Source organism: Panthera uncia (genome assembly GCF_023721935.1).
Source record: "Panthera uncia isolate 11264 chromosome C1 unlocalized genomic scaffold, Puncia_PCG_1.0 HiC_scaffold_4, whole genome shotgun sequence".
NCBI classification, from domain to species: Eukaryota; Metazoa; Chordata; class Mammalia; order Carnivora; family Felidae; genus Panthera; species Panthera uncia.
The window spans coordinates 25,488,027-25,513,612 of NW_026057585.1; the positions used below are offsets into that span (position 1 = coordinate 25,488,027).

The following is a 25,586-nucleotide window of genomic DNA, read 5'->3' on the forward strand; positions in this document are numbered from 1 at the left end:
GTCTTCTGTGACACCTCTCCTAACCACCGAGATTCTCCTTTCCTCAACTTCCATCGTCCCCGTTGTAACACTTCAACACGCACTTCTCTGCACAGTTATGTAAAGATCTCATGCAAATGCCTCGTACTGTTTCCCCGTCCCTCAAACTAGCTTGTCAGCTCCTGGAAGGCCTGGCTTTGCTGTATATTGGTTCTTTCACCACAGTCCCCTTCCCCTTGATGCTGGGGTTCAAGTGGTTCGAATACACCACAAACAAGCAGATAAGTTGTTGGATAAATAAACGGGCGAAGCGCACACGTGTCATTTTTTCAGGTATGCACATATTTGGCATTTACGACACAGAGAGACAAGTAATGAGAAACGATGAGATGTGGGGTTTCATCTCCCAGTGTGCAAGTGAATTACCGCCCAGCCACAGGCTGGGTGTCTATAAAATGCAGCAACTACCACCTGCCACCCTCCCGGGGCTGGTGAAAATGCATTGGGCTTCTGAGCAGCAGTGGTGGAACACAACCAGCTCCTTGATGTTAAGTAAAGAAGAGTATCTGGGTTCTGATGCAAACAAATGGGGCTCATTCTCTTTTAGCATTTCCCAGATATGACTGCACAAAACAAGGCAAATAAAATAGGTCTCAGCTCTCCAGAGAAATATTCTGGTAGCTCATGACAGTGCCAGGATATTTTTCAAAAGGCAAATCTAAATTCTTTCTCACTTTAGCCTCCCTTTCCTTCGTCTCCTGCCTAAGGAGATCACAACAACTCTGACCACCATTGTACAGTAACTATCTTTATTCTTAAAATCTTTATTTTACTCTGCTTTCTAGTTGTTGATTTATTTTTTTAAAAGTTTATTTCAAGAGTGAGAGAGTAGGGGAGAGGCAGAGAAAGAAAGAAAGAGAGAGAGAGAAAGTGGAGGAGGGGCAGAGAGAGACAAAGAGAGAGAATCCCAAGCAGGCTCTGCCCTGTCAATGCAGAGCCTGAGTCAGGGCTCAGTCTCACGAACCATGAGATCATGACTTGAGCCAAAATCAAGAGTCGGATGCTTAACCAAGTGAGCCACCCAGGCACCCCTCGGTAGTTGATTCAGACCAGAGGTTTGATAGGTTCCCTCTCTATCAGTATTCACATCAATTCTTCCTCTTCCTTCTCCATGCTGCCTCCTTTTTCTCCATCTCCTAAATCTCAGGCCTCCCAGCAATGACTGTGTTAGCTGGACCTGCCTGGTCCCGTAGGAGCCACCCCAAGTGAACGATGTTCTGACAGCTGGTTTAGGCCAAGGCCTACTGCACCAGCACCATGATCAGAATCTGAAGGATCTATCCTTGTTTGCAACACTGATTCACCAAGAACGGGATCAAGGCTAGTTGAGCTTTTTCGTGACTCAGACAATCACTGTCATTGTACATCTGTTACAGGGTCCCTCACCTTCATAATGGTAACTATAGTGTGGCTAACACCGGTGCTACTTATGATCTTGGGAACATTTTGAACTCCCAAGGGAAAGGGTATCGGGTTAATATGAGGTGGTGAAATTTCAGAATGCAGAACATAGGTCCCTTAGGATAACAAGGCAGAGGAAATAAACATAAACATAACACAGGACAGTAGTTCACAAATGTATCTTAGCAGTAGAGCCCTGTCCTCAAATGAAACCTTCAGCGGAATCCCACTCCTGGCTCAGATAAGTTCTGTTTGGAAGGCAGGGTAAGGTAGTGCAGGTATGGGACCGAGCCCACCTTTCTTCCTCCTGAGCCCTTGCCCTCCTCTCCCGAAGTGCTGGTTCCTACAGCATCCACAAGGAGCCCCTAGGCTTCCATGAGTGAAGGAGGGACAGGGAAAGAACATGAATTTACATATACAGTGAGAGGCCTTGTAGGACCATGTGGACAACATAGATATCTGCATATCAATGGTCCCATTGCTTTTGTCTTTCTGGTTTATATGTTTCTTAGCCTGGATTTTCACGTATATATATTTTATTACAATTGGTATATTTTTATAACGCATCTCAAAATCTTTGCAGAGTAAGTCGGTATCGGGATATGTGCACACAGTTCTAGGAAGAGGGAGGCTGGAATATTACATCCATGACAAGACATTCACAGAATTTGGTTTCACTTGCTATACAACCCACCATTCTGAAAAGTGCTGTTTCATATTTTACTGTGTTTTATACATGCTGGCTGAAAGCAAACCAAATGAAAATTAAATACAATCTAAGATGAACTCTAAGATTCTTAAGAGCCTTAAAAATAGAGCTTTACTATAAGAAGACTACACTTTCCCCTGAACAATGAAAGGTATTCTCAATACCACTTGTAATAAGACATTAAACATGGATGGTCTAATTAATTAGTCCCTTTAGTTCTGCTGTTATATTTATTGGGAAGAGGGGCAGTATTAAGGAATACTTTGCTAAGTGAGATTTCTGTGGACTTTTAAATTATAAAACAGTCTGCTGACTTAGAAAAATACTGCTTTGTGTAAATCTGACTAAGGGCTATTAATTTCCTAAATTATCTACAGAAAAACATAACATATATTTAAATTTCCATCAATTTGAAAGACTCGAGAAAAAAAATTGAAATTCAAACAATTGCAGTATATAACTTTTCTGATTTTTAAAGGAATATTTATAGCTTAAAAGGGAAAAGCTGGTGAAATATATAAAAATCAGAGAGGCAATTCTTTTCCTATTTTAGGAAAATTATAGTTCTTGAAGAAGACATTGAAAATTAGCTCTCAGTTGACACATACTCATTATGCTGGAATTTCTAAAGGCTCCTCCCCTTTTTATTTCTGAGAAGAGAAACACATCTCTTTCAGAACGTGAAGAATGGCTTTAATGACCTAAGATTCTAAGGTAACGATCTATAATCTACAGCCCAGGAACCAGATCCATCAGACAGCCTGCTTTCAAGAATAACTTTCAGGGGCGCCTGGGTGGCGCAGTCGGTTAAGCGTCCGACTTCAGCCAGGTCACGATCTCGCGGTCCGTGAGTTCGAGCCCCGCGTCAGGCTCTGGGCTGATGGCTTGGAGCCTGGAGCCTGTTTCTGATTCTGTGTCTCCCTCTCTCTCTGCCCCTCCCCCGTTCATGCTCTGTCTCTCTCTGTCCCAAAAATAAAAAAAATTAAAAACGTTGAAAAAAAAAAAAAAAGAATAACTTTCATATTTTCAAAACTGTTGAAAAAAAAATCAAAAGAAGAATAACATTTCTTGACATGTGAAAATTACATGAAATTCACATTTCAGTGTCCATGAATAAAGTTTTTTGGAATGCAGTCATACCCATTCATTTGCATATTGTCTACGGCTGCCTTCCTACTACCACGGCAGAATTGAGTAGTGGCAACCAAGACCGAATGGCCCGAAAGCCTAAAATATTTATACAGTCTGGCCTTTTACAGAAAAATTTGCTAACCCCTGACCTAAGAGATGGAGTCCACTCGAGGGCTCCTCTGTGTGTCCCCGGGATATGTGGTAGGGTGCGTACCTGGTTGAGATGACATAGGCATTTGTCAAGACACCAGAAACAGCAGAAGCAGCATCTGAACATGTACGTCGACCATGCATTATGCTGGTGGGACCGGGATCAAAACCAAATGAACAGAGTCAGAAACACAGGAAAGAAGCAAGCAGGCAGTTTCTGCAGACACACAGTATGTTTCTATTTGAGATTTATGCACCTGGGGAAGCACGGTAGCAATTTTCTCTCAGTGTGGGAGAAGTCCTTCTATTCTACATATGCTACTAATTATTACCATTATCACTGATGAATGAAGTGTCTCTCCTGTGGGCTTACCTTGTTGTGATTGCTGTTGACCTCAGCAAAAATGGATATGGGTTAGTTTATATTTACTAGCAAAGGTAAACTAAGCCTTCTGGTTCTAGTAAGAAACAAAAAAATCTCTTTGCATCTTCCCGAGTGCCATCAATTAAACTTTGCTTTTTCAAACCAGTTTGTATTCACGAAAAATTCATGTCCAAAGACAATAAAACCATGCATTGTAAATACTAGTTATGTGCCCATTAAAAAAAAAAAGAAAAAGAAAAAGAATCAAGTTTTTCTGCAAAAAAAAAAAAAATCCTATACTGAGACTTTCAGGGCTAAATTTCAAGGCACAAATTAGTCCTCTGAAATATAATTTGGACATGTGTATAACTCAAGAGTGAATAATTTAATAAAACTCATGGAGGAGGGGTAATTCAATGTGTCCCACCCACTTCCCAGATTAAAAAAAAAAATCCCTGTAAACAATCCTGAAATAGTGCTCTCTGAGGACCCCAGGAGTCACTCAACCTTATATGGACATTTTCTTGTCTCAGTGTTAATTCAATTGGATGAAACTTTATCTGGATATTTTTCAGCCTGGCTGTGGTTGTGAATGAGCCATTTCACGTAGGGAAGATCACACAGTGGCTGTGTGAAGTGTTTAAATTGTAGACACAGTACGGAGCTGTACTGCTGAGGAAAAGTGTATCTTTTTAACCTAAGACAGGACACATTTCTACAGCAGTGACATCACTTGAGGGGAGTTTGGCCCATTGATCCTTTTGGGATCTCAGGAGTGATAAATAATCTTCGACCTTTGCCAAAGTGGCCAATTCACTGACTTCTCTTTTACATTTAGGGAAGGCTGCTGCCCCAGAGTTTAAGGTGTCTAGCTCTAGGAAGGATGGTAAGGTCCCCTACTGCTCAATAATCTGTGATTATCTATTGCTGATGCATACAATAAATATGTTTAAAATTAAAAAAAACTATTTTGTTCTTCAAAAAAATCCTTCTTGAGATTGAGGGATCAATTGGAAAATGCAGGAACCAGAGTAGTTAGATTTGGCTTGCAATTGGAATGCCTCTTCAAGTGACCAAAACGCATATATATTTTTATCACTTGAAATTTAGCCCTGAAAACCTCACTATAGGATTCCCAAAAAGTTACACTTATTTTCTATTTTTTAAAGTTTATTTATTTTTGAGGTGCGGGGGGCAGGGGCAGAGAGAGAGGGGGAAAGATAATCCCAAGCAGGCTCTGAGCTGTCAGCACAGAGCCCAACCGGGGGTTCCAACCCACTAATCATGAGATCATGACCTGAGCCAAAATCAAGAGTCGGGTAGTCAACCGACTGAGCCACCCAGGCACCCCAGACTTGATTCTTTTTTAATTTGGGTACATAAGTAGTATCTACAATGTAATCTTTCAATAGAAATACAAGAAAATACTCTATGATCAGGGCAGCTTCTTAACGTGCACTTCATGATGAGGAAGCTAGATAATTTTATGTGAAATTCAACCAATTATTCCTTATTGATAAGCTAATCTTAAGTCTTGATTAGGGACTTAAAAATATCAAACAATTTAAAATATAATAAAAAATCTCCCTAATTTACCAAGGAACATAGTTATACCCAAAAGGTTAGAATTAGGTAAACTTGTGAAACTCTGACCAAGTCACAAGCACGGAGGTGGGGATGGGGAGAGATTAACATTGTGTGAGAACGGAAAAGTTGGGAAAAGTCCAACCCTCCCTTGTTTGGCCAGAAATACCATGAGAACAGCTGTTTTCCTGGTGTTCTGGTTGCCACTGGCATTCATAACCAAATGTGCATGGAAATACAAACCAGGGAGGAGAAAAACCCCCAGGCACAAAAGCCCTACAGTTTTCGGTCTTTTGAGCTGAGATTTAGGTCAACTTGTCCATTTCTCATTCTTTAGGACGTTTTCTCTCTCTCTCCCTCTCTCTCTCCCACACACGGCTCTCTCACACACTCTTAACACACATTCTCTCACAACTCTCTCACACACACACTCTGACACACTCACACAGCTCTCTCACACACTCTCTTAACACTCTCACACACTCTTACACACATTTTCTCACAACTCTTTCCCACACACATTCTCTCACACATATTCTCACACATGTGTTCTCTCACACACAGACTCTCTCACACATGTATCCTCTCTCTTATATTCTTTCACAACTCTCTTACACACTCTGACACACTCACACATGCTCTCTCACACATTCTCTCTTACACACATTCTCTCACAACTCTCTCACACACACACACATTCTCTCTCACACTCACTCACTCATTAAAGCTCCCTCTGTCCCTCAAACACACAGATCACTTCCCATGGCACCTCTAAAAAACAAAGGAGTAAGGAATATTTTAGCATTAAAACAGAAACAAATGTTATTCCTATCTTGTAGTATTTTTTCTTATTCAAACAAAAAGCATGATATTTAATATTTAATATATTTAAATATATTCAAATAGTATATTTAGTATGTTTAATAGTTAACATATTTAAACATGTTTAAATAATATATTTAATATATATTTAATATATTTAATATATATATACTAATATATATACAAATATTTAATATTTAAACAAAAAGCATGCCCACAAAAAAGTGTGTGAATTTCATCTGAAAATTCCTCCCATTTGTTCAGCATTTATGTGAGAAGGAAAACCAGCTAAGGCAGGACTCCCTCCCCACCCCACCTCTGCCAGTTTGTTGGCAAAAAAACCCCAACAAACAAAACCATAAACAAAACAGAGGCTGGGGACCAAAAGGTTGCTAGGGGCCGGGTAAGGGATGGGAGCTCAAGAACACTGGAGCCTGCTGAATGGCCACTGTCACAGGTTCACATTCCTGTCCAGGGACCTGCTGTAGTTTTCCAGTGACTAACTTTTCTGCAAGTCAAACACCCCGTGCAATATGCATGACTGAGCTGCCTTACCTTGTCTTTCAGAGTGTTGTAAATGTACTTGAGAATGGTTCTTGGAATCCTTGCCACAGTGATTAAAAATGACCCTTTTATGGCTGTTCCTTGATGGTAGCAGAAAAGAATGGAGAGAGACCAAAGGATTGGGCGATCAGGAGGGTCATTTTTATTTCTGGGAACAGGGGAAAAAAGGCGACATTTAAAAAACACCATTTAAAACTTCTCTCTGGTTCAAATCATCAGTGGTACTAACATTTATAAAGCAGTAATGCAATAAGCATTTGGCAAAACTTTTATACTCCTTGGTAGCTAAGGTTAAATTCTTTCTTGGACTGACTCCTTTTCATGGCACTCAATGCTACAAACAAACAGAACAGAAAATTAAAAAAAAAAAAAAAAAGTACTGATGAGTTAAAATAAACGTTTCCCTCTTTACAACACCTCCCCCTCCACCAATTCTTTAAGTCACGCTATAAATCTCATTTTCAGAAGCTTGATGATATAATAATTTCCAAGGTTTCAATTACATGTGTAAATACTGCCAGCATTAGCTTAGTGATTAAAATCACCACCAGAATCACATGACCAGGAAAGGCAGCCACAGAGATACCAGTGAACTCCAGCTTAATGTTAAGGGATAGAAAATTCTGGCTTCTGCACAGCTCTAGGCTCCTAAAATCCAGCTGATTTCTGCTCTGCTCTTTAAAGGTCACTTCAGTGTGAATCATTTGTGGAACTTGTCATGACACAGCAAACAAGAATGCAAAAGTCAGTTTCACAGGCAGGGGCGGGGGCGGGAGGGAGAAAAAACTGAAAACGAACAGAATGGGCACAGCCTTCACTCTACCCCAAACCTGAAAGATAAAACAAAGGAGGGAGGGCTGGTGCAACCCCTCCCCTGACCCTCTGAATTCCCACTGGTGCCAGTTCTAGAAAATGAGGCTCTTTCCGAGAAGCCACCTCGCGGATTCCAAGTGAAGCTTGGTTTCTTCATAATGGATTATTCTACAACTTGCTCCGGTTGCTAATAAGTCACGATGAATTAAGGTTTTGACAACAGCCTAGGTTTTGAGGGAGAAAAGGAATACGGCCAGAAATGTCTCAAGTGTTGGCAATGACTGTATTTTGCTGTTACTGAAATCATCCAGGAAGGAAAAGAGAACGTGAAAAGTAATACTGGGAGCGGAGGAACTGTAATCCAATCATCCACAAAAAGGGTGATGTGTGTTTCAATTCAATATTACTGAAAATAGGAAATACCAAGGAAGCTATTGCTGATACGAATTCATTTTGATCTGATAAACTAGGAGACTAATACAGGCCAGGAAAATCTGACACATTTTTTCCCTTTCCTCAGCTTTTTTTTTTTTTTTTTTAAGGAAGAATGTTTACTTTTCCATTTAGGAGATTTATGTGCCTCAGAACTCGTTATCGTGCTCGAGAGAGGGTGCAGGGACAAGAGGACAACACCTGCTTTCCATCTGGTGGGGAAACAAATGATGCGTAGGCCACTGTGAATGGAGGCTTTGGAGTCTGGTCCCCCAGGTTTTGAAGTCTGGGGTTGAGCATCATCTTGCTGAGAAGGTTTAGCGGGGACGAGATTAACCATTTCAGGTGGAGTGACTGCTGTGGTCCATGACACATCCTGGCTATCATGCCAGGATCTCCGGGGCTTGGTTGGAAGAAGATGCAGAAGTTCCAGAAGCTGGGTTATCATGTGATGAGAGAGACAACTTTAAAAGGCGGCCCTTTACACTTAGGCCGGCTCGTGGAGCCAGGAGTCATTCAAGACCTGCCCCCACCCCCCCACCCCCAAATTAGAAACGACCCTACAGAAAAGGGTTAAATGAGTGGAGTGTCTTTGAGGCTCCCACATTCTCTTCTTAGACCTTTCTCCATGTTCAAAGGTAACATCACCCTGTTATCTCTCCCTGCTGTATTTCTGCCTGGGGCCTTTGTCTCTGTCTCCTTTACAACCAGCAAAGTCCCCAGGAGGAGTAACAGAGTGTATCTGGTGGGACTTACAATAATACTTATCTCTGAATTTCATTGTATTTGGAGCACTGGCTTGTGGAATGGCAATGGTGGCAATGCAGTGCTGGGCGTATTGGGCCACCCAGCGGCGAGCCACGAGGAAGCTGGGGCCTCCTGTCAGGCCTACCTTCCGTCTTTAGAGCCTGCTCCATGTGGAGCCCCTGCCACCCCAATTCTGGGGGCGTGGCATGAGAAAGACCTGGGTAGCAGGAGAGAGTAGGGGACTCCAGGATGTGCTGCTTCTCCCTTCTTTTAAACTTGTGGCTGTCCTGAGTGCGAAAGGTGCCCGGCCCCATGCAAGGGAGCCAGTGCCCCAGCACACAGCAGCAACTCAAGTCGCTGGGCAGAGGGCTAATGGTCCCATCCACCCAAGTCCTGTAGCAGCTTCGGGTCATGATACACAAGCACTGTACTGCAACTACCAGTCCTGCGGACAACAGAGCAGAAGGCCAAGCCACTTGGCCTTGAAGCAACTTCAGGGCGCTAGAGGCAAGTCTGAGCTCTACTTAGATGCAGCCTTGTGGTGCGAACTCTTCAATAGGATGGGAAATGAATTTTGTGCCAAGGCTCCTGGACAAGGACGGACATGAATGGGAGGGATGGCCTCCAATGTAAATGGGTCCCAAGCAAAGGAGCACAGTGTGGTCCCTGAAGAGACCCTCTTTTCCTGATGTTTCTTGCAGCAAGATCCCTGCAAGGCTCATGTTTCCAATTCTACGGAAAAAGGAAATTGTCTTTATTATGAAGAACAGGATTCTGTAGCTGTCCTCATCAACTCCTGTTAGGATTAGGAAATCTGTCTCCTAGCTAAATTCTACAGGCTCATCTGTTAGCCCATTTCCCTCACTTCCTTCTCAGTGAATCGAGAGCAGCTGGAAACCATCTTTTGTGTATTTGAAAGTGATGATGACGTCATGCCTCAAGCGTCCCTTCTCCAAATTGCACGGTCCTAGTTCCTTCTATCACATCCCCAGCCACATCTTTATGGCTCTCCCTTGACCCCTCTTCAAGCAAATGGTTGTAAAAGAGAAATTTTACAGGTTGCCATATCCTGATACTTGATGGTGCTTGTATGAACTCGTCAGCTCTCTTACTGCTTAAATGAATGACAGAGCTGATTACATTCTGGCTATATTTACTCCTTACCCTGAGTGCAGGCTAAAATGAGATATTGGGAACCCTGAGATAAAGAAAAACCTTATTTCAAAATTAGACACAAAGCAAAAAAGACAGTGGAACTCTTTAATAAAGAAACAGTGCTTAAATCAGTCATCATGCATTTTATTTTTATCAAAGTAATATATCAAATATTTTTTGGGGGGAGAGCGAGAGAGCGAGCATGTGCAGGGGAAGGGCAGAGGGAGAGAGAGAATCTTAAGCAGGCTCTCCAGCAGACATGGGGCTCAACCTCATGACTGTGAGATCGTGACGTGAGCCAAAATCAAGAGTCAGACACTTAACTGATAGAGCCACCCAGGTGCCCCAGAGTAATACGTGAACTATCTTAAGTCAAATAGCATGAAGCTAACCAGGAAAGATAGCAATTTGCTTTCCCCACTGCTAGTTTTCTTCCCCAGAGGTAATATCCCAGCTATTTCTTCTGAAACTCTCCCCTTATGCTTCTCAATTACGTTCTTCCTGCCAGGTCTTATTTTTTCAGCCTCTTATATTGTCTACTGACTTCTCACTTTGAAAGATGTTTGTTGATTGTTTCTCTTATACAACCTAAACATCTTCCCATTCGCCCTTTCTCAATATAATTATATTGAAGTTTTTAGGGTTTTTTCCCCAGCTTTATTGAGATATAATTGACAGATGACATTGTGCAAATTTAAGGTGTGCGGTGTTTGACCTCATACTTACACACAGCAACATGAGTACCAACACAGCAGTAGCTAACACCCCCATTATGTCGTATAATTACATTCTTTTTTTTTTTTTTAATTTTTTTTTTCAACATTTTTTATTTATTTTTGGGACAGAGAGAGAGACAGAGCATGAATGGGGGAGGGGCAGAGAGAGAGGGAGACACAGAATCGGAAACAGGCTCCAGGCTCCGAGCCATCAGCCCAGAGCCTGACGCGGGGCTCAAACTCACGGACCGCGAGATCGTGACCTGGCTGAAGTCGGACGCTTAACCGACTGCGCCACCCAGGCGTCCCAATTACATTCTTTATTGTGGTAAAAACATTTAAGTTCTACTCTCTTAGCAATTTTCTCTGCGCTATCAGCACAGAGCCTGATGCAGGGCTCGAACTCACAAGTGGTGAGATCATGCCCTGAGCCAAAGTCTGACACTTAACTGACTGAGCCACCCAGGCGCTCCTCTTAGCAATTTTCAAGTATATGATACAGTCTTATTAACTATTATCACCACGCTGGACATTAGATCCCTAGAACTTATTCATCCTAACTTGAAGTTTATGCCCTTTTATCAACATCTGCCCATTTCCCCCAGCTGTACCAACACCTGTTAGTCACCACTCTGTTTCTTTGTTTCTACGTTTCGCTTTTTAAGATTCTGCATATAAACGAGATCATATAGTATTTGTCTTTCTCTGACTTATTTCACTTATTAGCATGATGCCCTCAAGAGCCAATATTTTCACAAATGGCAAGATTCTCTTCTTTCTCATGACTGAATAAAATTCCATTGTGTGTATACACCACATCTTTATCCATTCATCTGTTGATTAACATTTGGGTTGTTTCCATAGCTTGGCATTGTGAATAAAACTGCAATAAACACGGGAGTGCAAATATCTCTTTGAGATCCTATTTTCATTTCCTTTGGATATATACCCAGAAGTGGGATTGCAGGATCATATGGTAGTTCTATTTTTAATTTCTGAGGAAACTCCATACTGGTTTTTCCATAGTGGCTGTACCAATTTACATTCGCACCAACAGTGCACAAGGGCTCCCTTTCTCCACATCCTTGCCAACACTCTTATCTCTTATCCTTTTGATGACAGCCATTCTAACAGGTGTGAGGTGATATCTCCCTGTGGTTTGGATTTGCATTTCCCTGATGATTAGTGATGCTGAACACCTTTTCATGTACTTGTTTGTCATTTATATGTCTTCTTTGGAAAGATATCTATTCAGTTCATTTGTTCAGTTTTTAATAGGATTTTGTTGTTGTTATTATTGAATTATATGAGTTCTTCATATATTTTGGATAGTAACTTCTCATGAAATATTTGATGTGCAAATGTTTTTTCCCTTTTCATTTTATTTTTTTTTTCACTGTGCAGAGTTTTTTAGTTTGATGTAGTCTCACTTTTTTTTTTTGCAGTTTTTACTTTTGTTGCTATGCTTTTGTGTCATATTCAAAAAAACATTGCTAAGGCCAATGTCAAGGAGCTTTGTCCCTATGTTTTCTTTAGGAGGTTTATGGTTTCAGTTCCTATGTTTAAGTCTTTAAACCATTTCAAATTAATTTTTTGTGATATAAGATAGGGGTGTAATTTCATTCGTCTATAGTTACTAGTTTTCCCAACACCTATTAAAGAGACTGTCCTTTTCCCTTTCTGGGCTCTTGATTCTGTTCCACTGATCTACGTGTCATTTTCATGCCAGTGCCACACTGTTTTGATTACTATAGCTTTGAAGCGTAATTTGAAATCAAGAAGTGTGATGCCTCCAGGTTTGTTCTTCTTTCTCATGACTGCTTTGGCTATTCAGGATCTTTTAATACCACACACGTTTTAGAATTGCTTTCTTTTTCCTGTGAAAAATGACATTGGAGTTTTGATAGGAAATGCATTGAATCTATATATGGCTTTGGACAGTATGAACATTTTAACATGAAATGTCTATTTGTGTATTCTTCAATTTCTTTCATCAAAATCTTACAGTTTTCAGGATACAGATTGTTTACTTCCTTGATAAACTTATTCCTAAGTATCTTATTGTTCTTAATGCTATTGTGAATGAGATTGTTTTGTTTTTCCAATATGTTGTTAGAATACTGAAACACAACTGTTTTCTGCAATGTTGATTTTGTATCTTGCAATTTTCCTGAATCCAATCATTACTTCTAACAGTTTTTTAGTGAAGTTTTTAGAATTTTTCTCCATATAAGACCATATCATCTGCAAACAAAGACAATTTTACCTCTTTCTCTGATTTAGATATCTTTTATTTCTTTTTGTTGCTCTGGCAAGGACTTCCAGTACTATGTTGAATAGGAGTGGTGAGACTGGGCACTTTTGTTCATGATCTTAGAGAAAAAACTTTCAATCTTTTACCATTGAGTATGTTTTAGTTAATATTTAGTGTTTACATTATCCATATATAAGTAACATTCACAACTGATCTAAGTAGTATATTCTTTAAAAAAATTATATATTTATCTTTATTGACTTATAAACCAAGTACTGTATTCTGATTATAATTCCTTTCCTATGCAACTTTTGGGTTTTCCTGAAGTTAATAATTGTTTCACATTTTTTATTTTGTCTGGTTTCCCATTGGCTTTACTGAATGCTTCACCAAAGTGTAAATCTTTCCTCTGCATGTTCGAATACATCTGGTATTCTCTTAGTTTCTTTTTTCCCTTTTTTTCCTCCTTGGAGACATGCCTCCTGGAGTCCACTGCTCTCCTGCTTCTCCTTGGACTAGGTTTTTTTGTTTGTTTGTTTGTTTGTTTGTTTTTGAGAGAGTGCTCCTGGGCAAGCAAGCAAGGGAGGGGAGGGGAAGAAAGAGACAGAGAATCTCAAGCATGCTCTCCACCCAGTGCAGAGCCTGATGCAGGGCTCGATCTCATAACGATGAGATCATGACCTGAGCCAAAATCCAGTCAGATGCTTAACTGACTGAGCTACCCAGTCACCCCATAGATGTTTTTTTATACCTGCTGCATAGCTACCCTTCTGGGATTTCCCTGTTCTTTTTTTATGGTGTTGGAGCCCATTTCCTGAAACTCATGTTTTCATCTCTGGTTTACTTGTCCATTTCAGAGAACACCCTTTCTAAAAAAGGATATGGGGAGTGAAGTCTTTTGGGATGTTGCAGTCCTGAACATGACTTTATTCTCTTTTACCCTTGACTGACAGTATGAATAGGCATAGAATTCTAGATTGGGAAATAATCTCTCCTCGTTTGCTCCATTGTATTCCTGGGTCAGAGTTACTGTTGAACATCAGACCCCATTCTAGTTCTTGATCCTTTGCCTGTGATCTAGTCTTCCCTTTAGAAACTTCTGGGATCTTCCCCTTTACTCATGTCCTCCAGCTCTGGGAAATTTTCTTTGATAATTTCCTCCCTTCTTTTTCCTTTGTTCTCTATTTCTGGAACTCTTATTAGTCAGATATTGGGTCTCCAAAATGTTTCCTCTAACTTTATTTATTTTCCTTTATTTTCCATTTGCTTTGTCCTTTTGCTGTACCTTCTGGAAAAATTATTTAATTTTATATTTTAATCCTTGAATAGAAAAATTTCACTTTTGCAATCATATTTTTAATTACTAAGAGATATTTTATTCCTTTTTTGGGTACTTATTTTATGGATGCAGTATTTCTTTGTTCTGAGAATATTATAGTTCATTTTTTTTTTTTTTTTGCAGTTTTTTTTTTTCTGCTGCCTGCTCTGTCTCCATTTTCCCTAATTCCCTCTGTTTGTTTGGTACATTTCAAACTTTTTCGTTCACTAGAGGCTTTCTGTGAATGTTTAATAATCACTGGCTACCAATCCATATTTAAGACTGAGGCCCTAAAGAGAGAATTGGAAGCTCTGTATGAGGGGTGACAGTTGCCTGGTGAGTTTCACTGTCTGGTTCAGTCAGGGAATCATTTCACTGAGGGACTCCTCCCCCTGCCCCAACCAGGTTATCTGTAGGTCCTTACTTTGGGTTGGTAATTTCTCCAAAGAATCCTCTAATCTCTTGTGGGGGTGGGGGTGGAGGTGGGGGCAGGATATCAACCTGCTCTCAACATCCTAGGAGCTGAGCCATGGAATGCGTGTTGGTGGTGGCAGTGGGGGGGAGGGGGTCCTCACTATTCTTCACCAGGACCCCCCTTCCACTTATCCCCCCTTCTTTCAGTACACAGCCTCGCCCCCAACCTCAGCTGTGCCAGATACCCCAAGTCCAGACCCTTTCTGCTTTACCTCTCCGGAGAACAAAGCTCCTGTCTTCTGCTGGTTTGGGGGAAGGGCCCTGGAGCCTAACTACTCTTTAGGAAGACCTGTAGCTAACTGTCAGAAGTACATTTCACACTTGAATTCCAGTTTTTTGACTGGAATTTTTGTGACTCAAGTATCTCATTTTCACCTCCTCACCCCAGAGACAGGCCTTTTTAGGTTTATGCAGTCTGCTCAGTTGCTACCCATCCATCCTCTCTCCAGCTTTCGTCATTTGGTTGATGTTTCCTTTCTCTGTCATTTCCTACTGTCCTGGTGTGTTCGTGCCTCCTCTCTCATTCTTTCGGGTTTGGTGGGGAGGGGGGTGGGAGGAGGAGGAGGGGTTAGGAGACAGATATATGCTTCACTGGAAGTGTAAAGCAAAACCCTCATTGAAAATGATTTGGCTTTGTGCTTCTAAGATAACACAAAATCACTGCTATCAGACAGATGTAAGTTACCTGCTGGCCAATGTGGTTAAAATAATCTTTGCTCCCGTACCCAGGAGCAAGCAGCACATGCCACCCACCCCCCAGGGCACAGAGGTTCTCAAGGCCAAGGGCTACAGCCCCTGTGTGCATCCCACAGAGTCTGTAGGGACGAAGACTCCCAAACAGCACCCTTGTATTAAAACCCACGGGGTTCCTTACTGTCGGGAGGTAATTGCTCACTGGGATGAATCATCCCTGGTTGACTTTCTTACCCCCATGAATACTCATGCTTATCTGCTCATTTGGTCTGAAAGATTAGAGGAGGATCAGCCCTATTGGGAGTAAACTTCCTGTTCTCAGTCCAACCCTGTCATTGTCCTGGCCTGCTCCACTTGCCTGTGGTTTTATCTTTGCCCCATGGAGAGTCACACACAAAAAAATGGTGTTTTTTGGGGGGGGGTGGGGAGTCCTCAGTTATTTTGATGAGGTAATGGGGTGAAAACATTTAAGTAAGTGTCACGGTGAACAAAGAAGTCATTAACTCACTAGTATTTAACTATATGAACACGAACTGTATTTTGGAGTTGTATACCATTTCCTTAGGATTAAAAATTATTTTCTGGGGTCCCCTGACCCCGGTTTGAGTCCCGTGCTGGGCTTTCTTCTGTCAGCGCAGAGTCCACTTTGGATTCTCTGTCTCCCTCTCTCTTTGCCCCTGCCCTGCACATGCGCCCTCTCTCTCTTTCTCTCAAAAATAAATAAACATTAAAACAGTTTTCCAAGAAGACATTCTCACTTACATAGGATAAAATAATGCTCGCAGAACTTACTGACATGTGTTCCAAATAGACCGGTAATTTTTTTTAAGTTTGAAGACAATGAGAATGAATATTTACCGAAGTCAACCTTTCCTTTCAGCTGTCTTTCAATTCTAAGTAGTTTGGTTATGCCCCCTGCTTTGCTTCCTTCTGAATTTTCTAGCTCAAGGCAAGAGAGCTTGGAAATGTGACAAATTTAAGGTATACTATTTCTTTTCACTACCAAATGAGCATCGTGCTCCAATTTTTACCTTAGTTTTCTGCCAACTGCTTTTAAGACTCCAAAATATCTTTTGTGACACCCAACATGAAGCACATAGACAAATCAATAGGAGCCACACGCTAGACCTACCTGTTGAAATAGCAAGTAACAAGTGCGCCGGCTACAGTCATTTGCTGGCACGCAAGGATGAATTCGCTAGTCCAGATGAGGCCAATCAAATGGTACCACCACATATACCGAATGCCTAAAATAGGCTTATATTCCACTTGGCCACCTTCAATAACCTGTGCAGCTCCTAAAGTTTAAAACACAAACATGCTTTACACCAATGTTTTCCTAAGCACGGAAGATGATTCAACAGGCCACACTTCCTCATGGCTGGCTGTTGGCGTTATGTGAAACACAGATGCCAAAGTCAAGTTTGAAGCATCCGCCATAATTGAAGGTATTCACAGCACAAACTAAAAAATGAGAACACACTTTTAACTTAGGAATAATATTCATAACGATATTTATAATGACTGAGGGGTGGGCGATTTGTGAGACATTTGACCCGTACGCAATGGTCATTTCACTTTGTAGATATGAAAACTGAGGTCTGGAAGAAGCAAGAAACTTTCAGAAAGTCTCACTGCTCATGATTAGTGGAAGGAGCACATAAGCCCAGACACATTCGACTCTAAAACCCATGGTTTTTCTACCACACCACTTTGTGACACAAATAAAGCTTGTTAAATTGGTGAAATCATACAAAGCCATTAGGACTATATTCTAGACTCCTGCTCCACCAAAAACATAGAGTTCCTAAAAGAGACAAGGTCTTCATTTTTCCAAGGGATTCACTTCAGGTTTCATTTCAAGGACTAACTCTTCTAACACATTTTTAGTATCTATTGGAGGGGCACCTGGGTGGCTCAGTCAGTTAAGTGTCTGACTTTGGCTCAGGTCATGACCTCACAGTTCATGAGTTCGAGTCTTGCATCAGGCTCTATGTTGACAGCTCAGAGCCTGGAGCCTGCTGCGAATTCTGTGTCTCCCTCTCTCTCTCTGTTCCTCCCCCGCTCGCAGTCTCTTTCTCTCAAAAATAAATAAAGATTAAAAAAATAATAAAATATCTATTGGGTTTCCGTGTTAAACTTCTAGGTTCACATCTTGCCTTTATCCTTTCCTGGTTAGACTGGGGCAAGCTATTTAGTCTCCTTTGGGAGACTAAACTTCCTGTTGGTAGTTTAAATGAGATTACATGGTAAATGCTGAAGATAGGGCCTGGTCCATGGAAATTTCATTTTGTGAGCGGTCATGATTTTATTAAATTTCAGGAACTCAATACTGTATTAAATCAAGACCAGCATGGTAACCCCAACAATGCCCTGCCATTCCCATGGCTATACTCTGCTTTATTTGCCCTCATCTAAAGAAGCCCCTGAATTATACCCTGGAATTAGCCCTGCAATTCAATTCAGTTCAGTTTGGATTTAGTAAATCCAAATCCCAGCTCAGTGGCTATGCTTGATTGCTAGATGCTCTCCATTATGTATTTAAAATAAACTACTGTTAAGTAAGAGATAGGCACTTCAGTCTTTGGCAAAACCAACAACTTGGACAACATTTAAAGATAGTTTCAGATTTTCCTTCTTAGGTATAAATCGATTTTAGGTTCATAATTCACGTGTCTGTAGACATTCACAATAGGGTCTCTGCAAAGGAAGTGGGAGAAGATAACCATGCTGTAGCGCAATGTGATTCCACAGACGAAGGCTGGCCTTAGTTCCTTAGGCTCTGTGTTCTGCTGAACAAGAGTCACATTGTGAAAAAACAGTGGGGCAGCTTGATTTACAGAGAAGTTAATATTTGATTGAGCGCTGGGCTCTTTCTGCCTTAGAGGCAATTTCTGTTTCAGGTACAGCACTGATAAGTGTTTATGCTTTTCCAAAATAAGTGTGCCTCAGGAAAGCATTCCCAACGCTAAAGGAAGCAACTCCTCACCACTAACACACGGGCTTAGGTAGGTCAGGTTGATGGAGACTTGGAGAATCGCTCCAAAGAATATCAGAAGTGAGCAAGGCCAGCCAACAAGCACACTGTATTTCCTGGGGATAGACTGCGGTTTCACAAGAACATGCTGACAGCGTGTCCCGTAGTTTGGGGGTGAACATTTCCATAGAATAGGAGGGATGCTTTCTTTGACAGATGAAAGGTAAATACAGAGGCCCGGGAGGCTAATGGGGGACGGTCTCTTCTTGGCTGCCTTGTGCCATCAAGAGCACAGTCATACATATTCCAGCTCGGCACACTGAGGGGCAAGAGTGAGTGGCTAAAGTAAGTCAAGGTTCACATAAGCCTTCAAATCCATGGCAGTCACCAAAGAAGCAGGATCTAGAAATTCTGGTCACTGCTGTCTTTGAATATCTTTGTCTAAACCATCTTCTGTTTGTTCCTCTGGTTCATTTATACCAGGCTGTTTACAGATTTTCCTTTAGGGCAGGGTTTCTCAACTTCTCAACATGCCAACTGACATTTCAGACCAGATAATCCTTTGTGGGGGGTGGGGGGGAGGGGGGGGCTGCCTGTGCACTGTAAGATATTTAGCATTATCCCTGGCCTCTACCCACTACGTGCCAGGAGCAACCTCCCTCCCCTCCTCTAGTTACAACAACCTGAAATGTCTCCAGACACTGCCAAATGCCACCTGGGGGATAAACCTGTTACTCAAGAAGCACAGTTTCAGGCAAACATTTTCTGAAGAATGAGGTGCTGTGGCTCCAGGGTGAAAGCCTAACAACTAGTGGTTACAGCCTGTGGGTGGGGCAGGCGTGTTTATGCGCACAAGACTGCCCTCTCCTGGATGACAGTGTCAGTGCAGGCAAGAGCCGCTCATCAAAGGAGGAGCTGCTTTGTCGATAAGGACTGTTAACAACATAGTCACTACAACGTGTAGCTAACACGGGCTAATGGGCACTGGACTTCAGACAGATCCCAAGATATTGTGGATCTCAAGAATAAAGGTGCAAAGTGTACTGAAATGGGAGAGGACTTGGTTCCAGTCTCGGCTGTGACACTTGTGATAAGCAACCTGGGCCCCTGTTCCCTCATTGTAAAGATAAAAAGGGTGGACAAGATGAACCCTGAGGCAGTGGTTATAGGCTTAGGCTTGAGTCACACAGGCTGAGATTTATATCTATCTCCGCACCATCCCCTAATGACTGACCAGGCTCAGGCAGAGGGGACCTTGTAACATCTGTCTCATCACGTGCAATCTGAAGACATTTACACCTACTCCTCATGTCCTTGGTGACCCTGTCCAGTCTTGTGGCTCCGAGCGCCATGCATGCAGCTACTCTGAGGATTAAATGGGTAAGACACTTGAACAAATGAGTTCAAGACAGGTTAGCTGTAACTGAAATACAGGTAGACAGAATTCCAGTTCTGGACTTAACGTATATTTATTAAGTATCTACTATACATTGGAATTATGCTAGACATCAGCAATTAAGGTGGGGGATGTGAAAGAAGCAAACAAGAAATCAGAAAGAAGATACCATCTGAGTGACTCTCAGGAACTCACATGTTGGTTTATTGGTCTATTCATCTCTCCTTCTGGACTGTTCCTAATTTCTCCTTCAACCTCTAAGGGTTTTTCCCCCCCATTGTCACGCTCTCTCAATGATCTCACCTCTGGTTTCTCTGAGAAAATTGAAGCAATCAGAAAACCTCTGCCAGTACCTACCCCTGACATCTACCTGCCATCAGCATGAGCCCATTACCTGACCCCTACTTAATATGATAAATTGTCAGTGACCCTAAGGCTAACCCCTCCTCTGGATCTCCCTTCTCACCTACTGATGATAGCTATTCAGCAATATTCCCCTCTTTTTTCTTTCATCCAAGTATTCCTCTCAACCAAATCATTTTTAACCACTTCTCGTCTTTAACAAAACCTACTCTTGACTCTCCTCCAGCTTCCTTGCCTTCTGTCTATTCCTCTTAATTTTTTAAAAATAGTTTAGTTATTTATTTATTTTAAAATAATCTCTACACCCAATGTGGGGCTCAAACTCACAACCCTGAGATCACAAGTCACGTGCTCTTCTGACTGAGCCAGCCAGGCACTCCTCTGCTCCTCTTTATGGCCCAATTCCTCAAGACTGCCTCTACTTACTCTTTTCAATTCTTTTCTCCCTCTTTCTCTTAAACCCACTGCAATCATGATCCACTCCCTCTCACTTCCCTCAAGCGGTTTTGTTTCACCTCTACGCTGCTAGATTCAGTGGATAGTCTTTGGGTCTTATCCCACTTGGTAGCAGCATTTGACACACTGGACGCCACTCACATATCCCTGAAGTCCCAGCCAGCCTCATTTCTGTATTCCTCCTCAGCTCCAGGACCTCTCAACCACTGAAGATTCCCAGAGTATAGTCCTTAAATTTCCACTCTTCTCTCTCTGCACTCATTCTATTCTCATAGTTTTAAATACCATTTATATGCTCCCAAATTTCCAAGCGAGATCTCTAACTGGGACCTCTCCAGAAACTTCAGACTCAACCAGCTAACTGCCCACTTGACATCTCCATCTGGCTGCCGAAGAGACATCTCAGTTAACACAATCAAAACCAATATGATCTCCCCTGAAATGCTCCACTCAGAGTCTTGCCCCATCTCAGCTGATGGCAGTCCCATCCTCCAGCTGTTCACTGTCATCTTTAAATCTCTTTCCTTCACATCCCTCCACAAATAAACTGGGAAATCCTTCAGAATAGACACAGAATCCAATACGTCAAACCACGGCCATTATGCTCCTCCCTAGACGGCTGCCTGTAAAACGTCAGTCAGATCATGTAAATATTCTACTTAAAACTGTAATGGCTTCCCATCTCAGATTGGAACCAGAGCTCCTATAAAGGCTACAAGCCCAGAGGATTTGACTCCATGCCCTCTCTGACCCCCTTCTGACTCCACTCCAGTGGAAGAGGACTGCCTGCTGTGCCCCCAGTACCCATGCCTCTTGCTGTTCCCTTTGCCAAGAACACGGTCCCTTCCCTTATACAGCCTCATGGCTCTGCCCCTACCACCTTCAAATCATTGTTCACATATCCCCTTCTCAATGAGGCCCTCCCCCACTCACCACATTTAAAATTTCACTGCCCCTTGGGGCACCTGGGTGGCTCAGCCACTTGAGCATCCGACTTCAGCTCAGGTCATGATCTCATGGTTCGTGAGTTCGAGCCCCGCATTGGGCTCTGTGCTAACAGCTCAGGGCCTAGAGCCTGCTTCGGATTCCATGTCTTCCTCTCTCTCTGCTCCTCCCCTGCTCGCGCTCTGTCTCTCTCTCTCAAAAATAAAGATTAAAAAAAATGTTTTTTAAAATTGCACCTCCCCTTAAGCATTTCTCATTCTTCCCCTCTGCTTTAATTTTCCCCATACCACTTATCAACTTTTAATGTATTGTGAATTCACTTACATATTTTATTTAATGCCTGTCCCCCTATCCTCCTCTAGCTACAAAACTAGAAGGAAAGCTGTACCTTTAGCTTCTACAACAGGGTCTGATACAGTAAATATTCAATAAATATTTATTGAACGAACAACTGAATCAAACTTCCTCAGCATAGCATATGTATATCTCAATGTATCCTATATATCCCTAATATATCCTACAGATATAGGATCTCTATATCCTATAGAGATCTGAGACAATTTTCTGGACATCATCCATATAACCTGGAGGAAATTCATCATGAAGCTAACCATAAATCTAGAAACTATAAGCAAGCTTTAAAGCATTTTGAAAGACTAAGGTGACATTCATGATCATATACATGGCAATTTCTCAAGGACGGCAGTCCAGATGGTTGGGATAATTTCCCAAAGGAAGTGGGTCCAACTTGGAAGGGTTCAACTTTCTAGTACATTCTATGTACTGGCCTCTTCCAGCAAATTGGCCCAAGCGTCCTAGTGACATCCCTCCTGCCCGTGTCTCCCACTGGCTCAGCTTCTACTCTGACAGCATGAAGATTAGGGGGAAAGAGAAGAAAATCTCGATGTAGAGCCTATGTCTATATCTCATTTCACACAGCACTGATGCAAATCCACTCACTGATTCAGGACACATTTACTGAACTCATTTAGGGGCTGTACGCTGAATAAAGAGACACAGAAAGAAAAAGACATGGCCCCTGCCCTCAGGATGTCCATTCCCTAGTTGGATGGTAACAAGTCATTAACTTGCATTATTGTTCTTCATAGGACTTCTCACCGTCTACATATATTTACTTATTTATTCCCTCTTTCCCCACTCACTAGCGCCTCTGCCTCATTCACGGCTGTACCTCCAGTTCCCAGGCCTGCAACAGTACGCATGCAATGAATATCTGCTGAAAGAATGAAGAATATTAAAAAATGCAAGGAAAATGAAGAAGCACAATTAAGTATGCCTGGGGAATTCATAGATTTTCTAAGAAATATAATGCTCAAAACAATTCTTGGAGAATGACTAGCTGTCTAAGCCGTTTCGGGTAGAAAGGGGCAAGTTGGGAAGAGGAGATGTTTCCAGATGAAGGTCACAGCAGAGGCAAAGGCACGAAGATGTTCATGGAGACTGTTTTCCTTTGCACTTTCCCAAAGGGGCTATAAACTTCCAAAAATCAGGAGCTGCTTCAAATCTCTCTTGTGCAAGTTCCCTCCACCTGTTCCTAGGACAGGTGGGGGCTGCTAGGAGGTTTTTGTGAACTAATGTCAATCATTTTCTAGATCTCTCATCACTTAAAAAAGAAGACAATTGTCTTTTAAACTGTGCTCTCAAATATGCCAGGCAGAGCAGAGAGTAAAGCCGAAGCTAGTTCCAGGTACTCTTTAGTTAACAGTAATTCCCAATATAAGGAACATATATGGTCCTTTATTTGCAAAGCAAAGTTCTGGCCCCATCTCGGCCTCCTCACATCCCTGTAAAGCATCCGGGGAAAGCATCATTTTTCTATTGCAAAACTGGGGAAAGGGAAGCACAGAGGATTAACGCCCAAGGAAGCCCAGAGCCAGCTAGATCCTGGGTCCCTTGATGGGACACCCTTTGTCCAACCCTACTACCTCCTTTCCAAGCACGGCCCTCTGCCTGTCCCAAGCATGCCAAATCCATCCCTGTGATCACCTAACTGCAGCACGTAGGGGGAGAAAGTGCCGGCCCAAGATGGGCCTCTTCCACGGTTGACCCTGGGGCTTCCAGACCACCTTAATGACAACGGCTCATAATGAGACCACGTGGGCTCCCTCCAACCTGCCACCTGCACCTGCTGGGTTCCCAAGGTTATTACAGTTTTCACTTTCTTCCACTGGATTTTAGCAGTCGTTGTCACATTGTCGGTAGCAGACAAGTCCCGATGGGCTAATAAATGTCATTGCTGGAGGGCCTTGATGTGCTCTGCTGAAACAATCCCCAAACAAGCCAGAATTTGTCAACTAGCTCAGAGGCTGATTTATAGTCACTGGAGAAATTGCTCATCTGGACAAAAAAACCCCAAGTTCACTCTTTCTGTATTTTTTTTCTTTTCTACACATTAAAATATTAGTTTCTTCAACCATCTGACACGACATTACCCACTGTGGACACTGCCACAGCACTGAAGAACTGGAGGATCCTGTAACTGCCTGAGGGGACGTGAAGTGAAACCGTCAGGCGCTGCGTAGCCATCTCTGACCACCCACATCACTTGGCTTCTTTTCACAAGCTCTGAGGGCAGCCCCCAGCCTCCCACAAGCGTGGCCAGGGCATCTCCCAGAGGTCAAAATGACATGAGGCAAAGAAATGACCCGCCCACACCCAGAGTGGTGGCTTGGCACCGAGTGAAAAGGCCTTTGAGAACAAAGGAGTTCTGTGCACCTGGTTCAGCCCACAGGTGAGTGGAGAGTCAGGTGGCCTGAGGGGACAGCAGTCTGTTTGTGTTTTTTGTTTTTTTGTTTTTTTTTACGATGCCCGAGCCCAGGGAGGAGGGAAGGCTACAGCTCTGTGTGATCCCTTCTCTCCTGTAAAGGGAAGATCAGTTAGCTCACCGGCCTAGGTCAGGCCCCGGGGACCCAGCTTTTCCTGCCCTTCTGCTCCTCACCCTCTTGCCTGGTTTCCTCCTTCCGCTGACAGGGAATGGCTGCACTTCAGCACATGGCCTCTGAGGCGCTCCCTTTGGCCCCACGGAATCACCTTCCTGGCTCCCTGCCTCTCCTGTTCTCAGTCCTGGGGCAGAGGCTACTTCATGCCCCCTAAGTCCTGGGCCCAACTTGGGCCTAACGGGGAGCTGAAGGGGCACCACGCTGGCAGCTCACTCCCAAGGCAGCCCTGGGCTTGTTCCTTCCAGCTGCACCTCAATCCCAGGACTGGCTCTCTCCTTGTCCTCTCCTGGTGCTTGCCTGTGACCCCTGTCGAATCCCCTCTGGCTTCTTTCTGCATTTTCTGATCTGGCAACTTCTAGCCCATCCTCTGAGAAGCCCTCCCTGACTCCCAAAGTGGGTTAGGGCCCCGTTCTGCCGCTCTTGGAGCTTCCCCAAATTTCTCCTATTTTCACCATGAGCACATGTCTAATTGTCACTGTGTCCTACTCAACTCTAAGTGCTGTGAGGAGAGACCACCATTCCTCCCTAGGGCCTTGCCCAGGGCCTCGGCCCTGAGACGCTCCCCTAACCCTAATGAATCAAAGCAAGAACAAATGAATGTGCCCCACCTCAAAGTATTATGGGATAACATGGGGACAATTTCCTTCAGCCACGCTCACAGCCGACAAGGAACAGTGGGGTGGGCGGCTGTGCCCTAGAGGCTGGAGGAGGAACGAAGTTCCTTCCCTGGTCATGAGCCATATTTCCCACGACCTCACCCTTTTTTGGTGATTTTTTAGGGTAGGGGTTCACGTACTACAGTCCAACACCCAGTGTGCCACCCCCTGTCACCCTTCCCTCCCAGCCCAAATTGGCTTTGACCTCTGGCCCTGCCATGTTGTCCTGTAACCACAGACCCCAAACGCACCATTATGGGCACAGGCCACATCCGCCAGCCAGCTGCTGTGGTCACGATACTGCTTTGACTTGACAGAAAACTGAGGAGGCCCATTCTGTGTCCCAGCAGCCACGGGAAATGTGAGATGGTGGAGAGAGCACGGGTCCCTTCCTAGGGCTCCGGAGCCAGAGAGAGCCTCGCACTTCTAGCTGTGTGACCTTCCTCAATTCCCTTACCCATAACTGG

At 43.0% G+C, this 25,586-nt stretch overlaps 1 protein-coding gene across 1 annotated transcript in view; it reads right to left on the reverse strand.

Moving 5' to 3' along the window:
* The window catches only part of SLC44A3 (solute carrier family 44 member 3), a 98,714-nt gene that overhangs the window by 30,274 nt on the left and 42,854 nt on the right, over window positions 1–25,586 (reverse strand). Inside the window, exons 10-12 of the mRNA XM_049616771.1 lie at window positions 16,499–16,664; window positions 6,756–6,912; window positions 3,495–3,578 (exon numbers count right to left, since the gene is read on the reverse strand). Of these exons, the coding sequence (XP_049472728.1) occupies window positions 3,495–3,578; window positions 6,756–6,912; window positions 16,499–16,664 (407 nt within the window). The remainder of the gene's footprint in view (window positions 1–3,494; window positions 3,579–6,755; window positions 6,913–16,498; window positions 16,665–25,586) is intronic.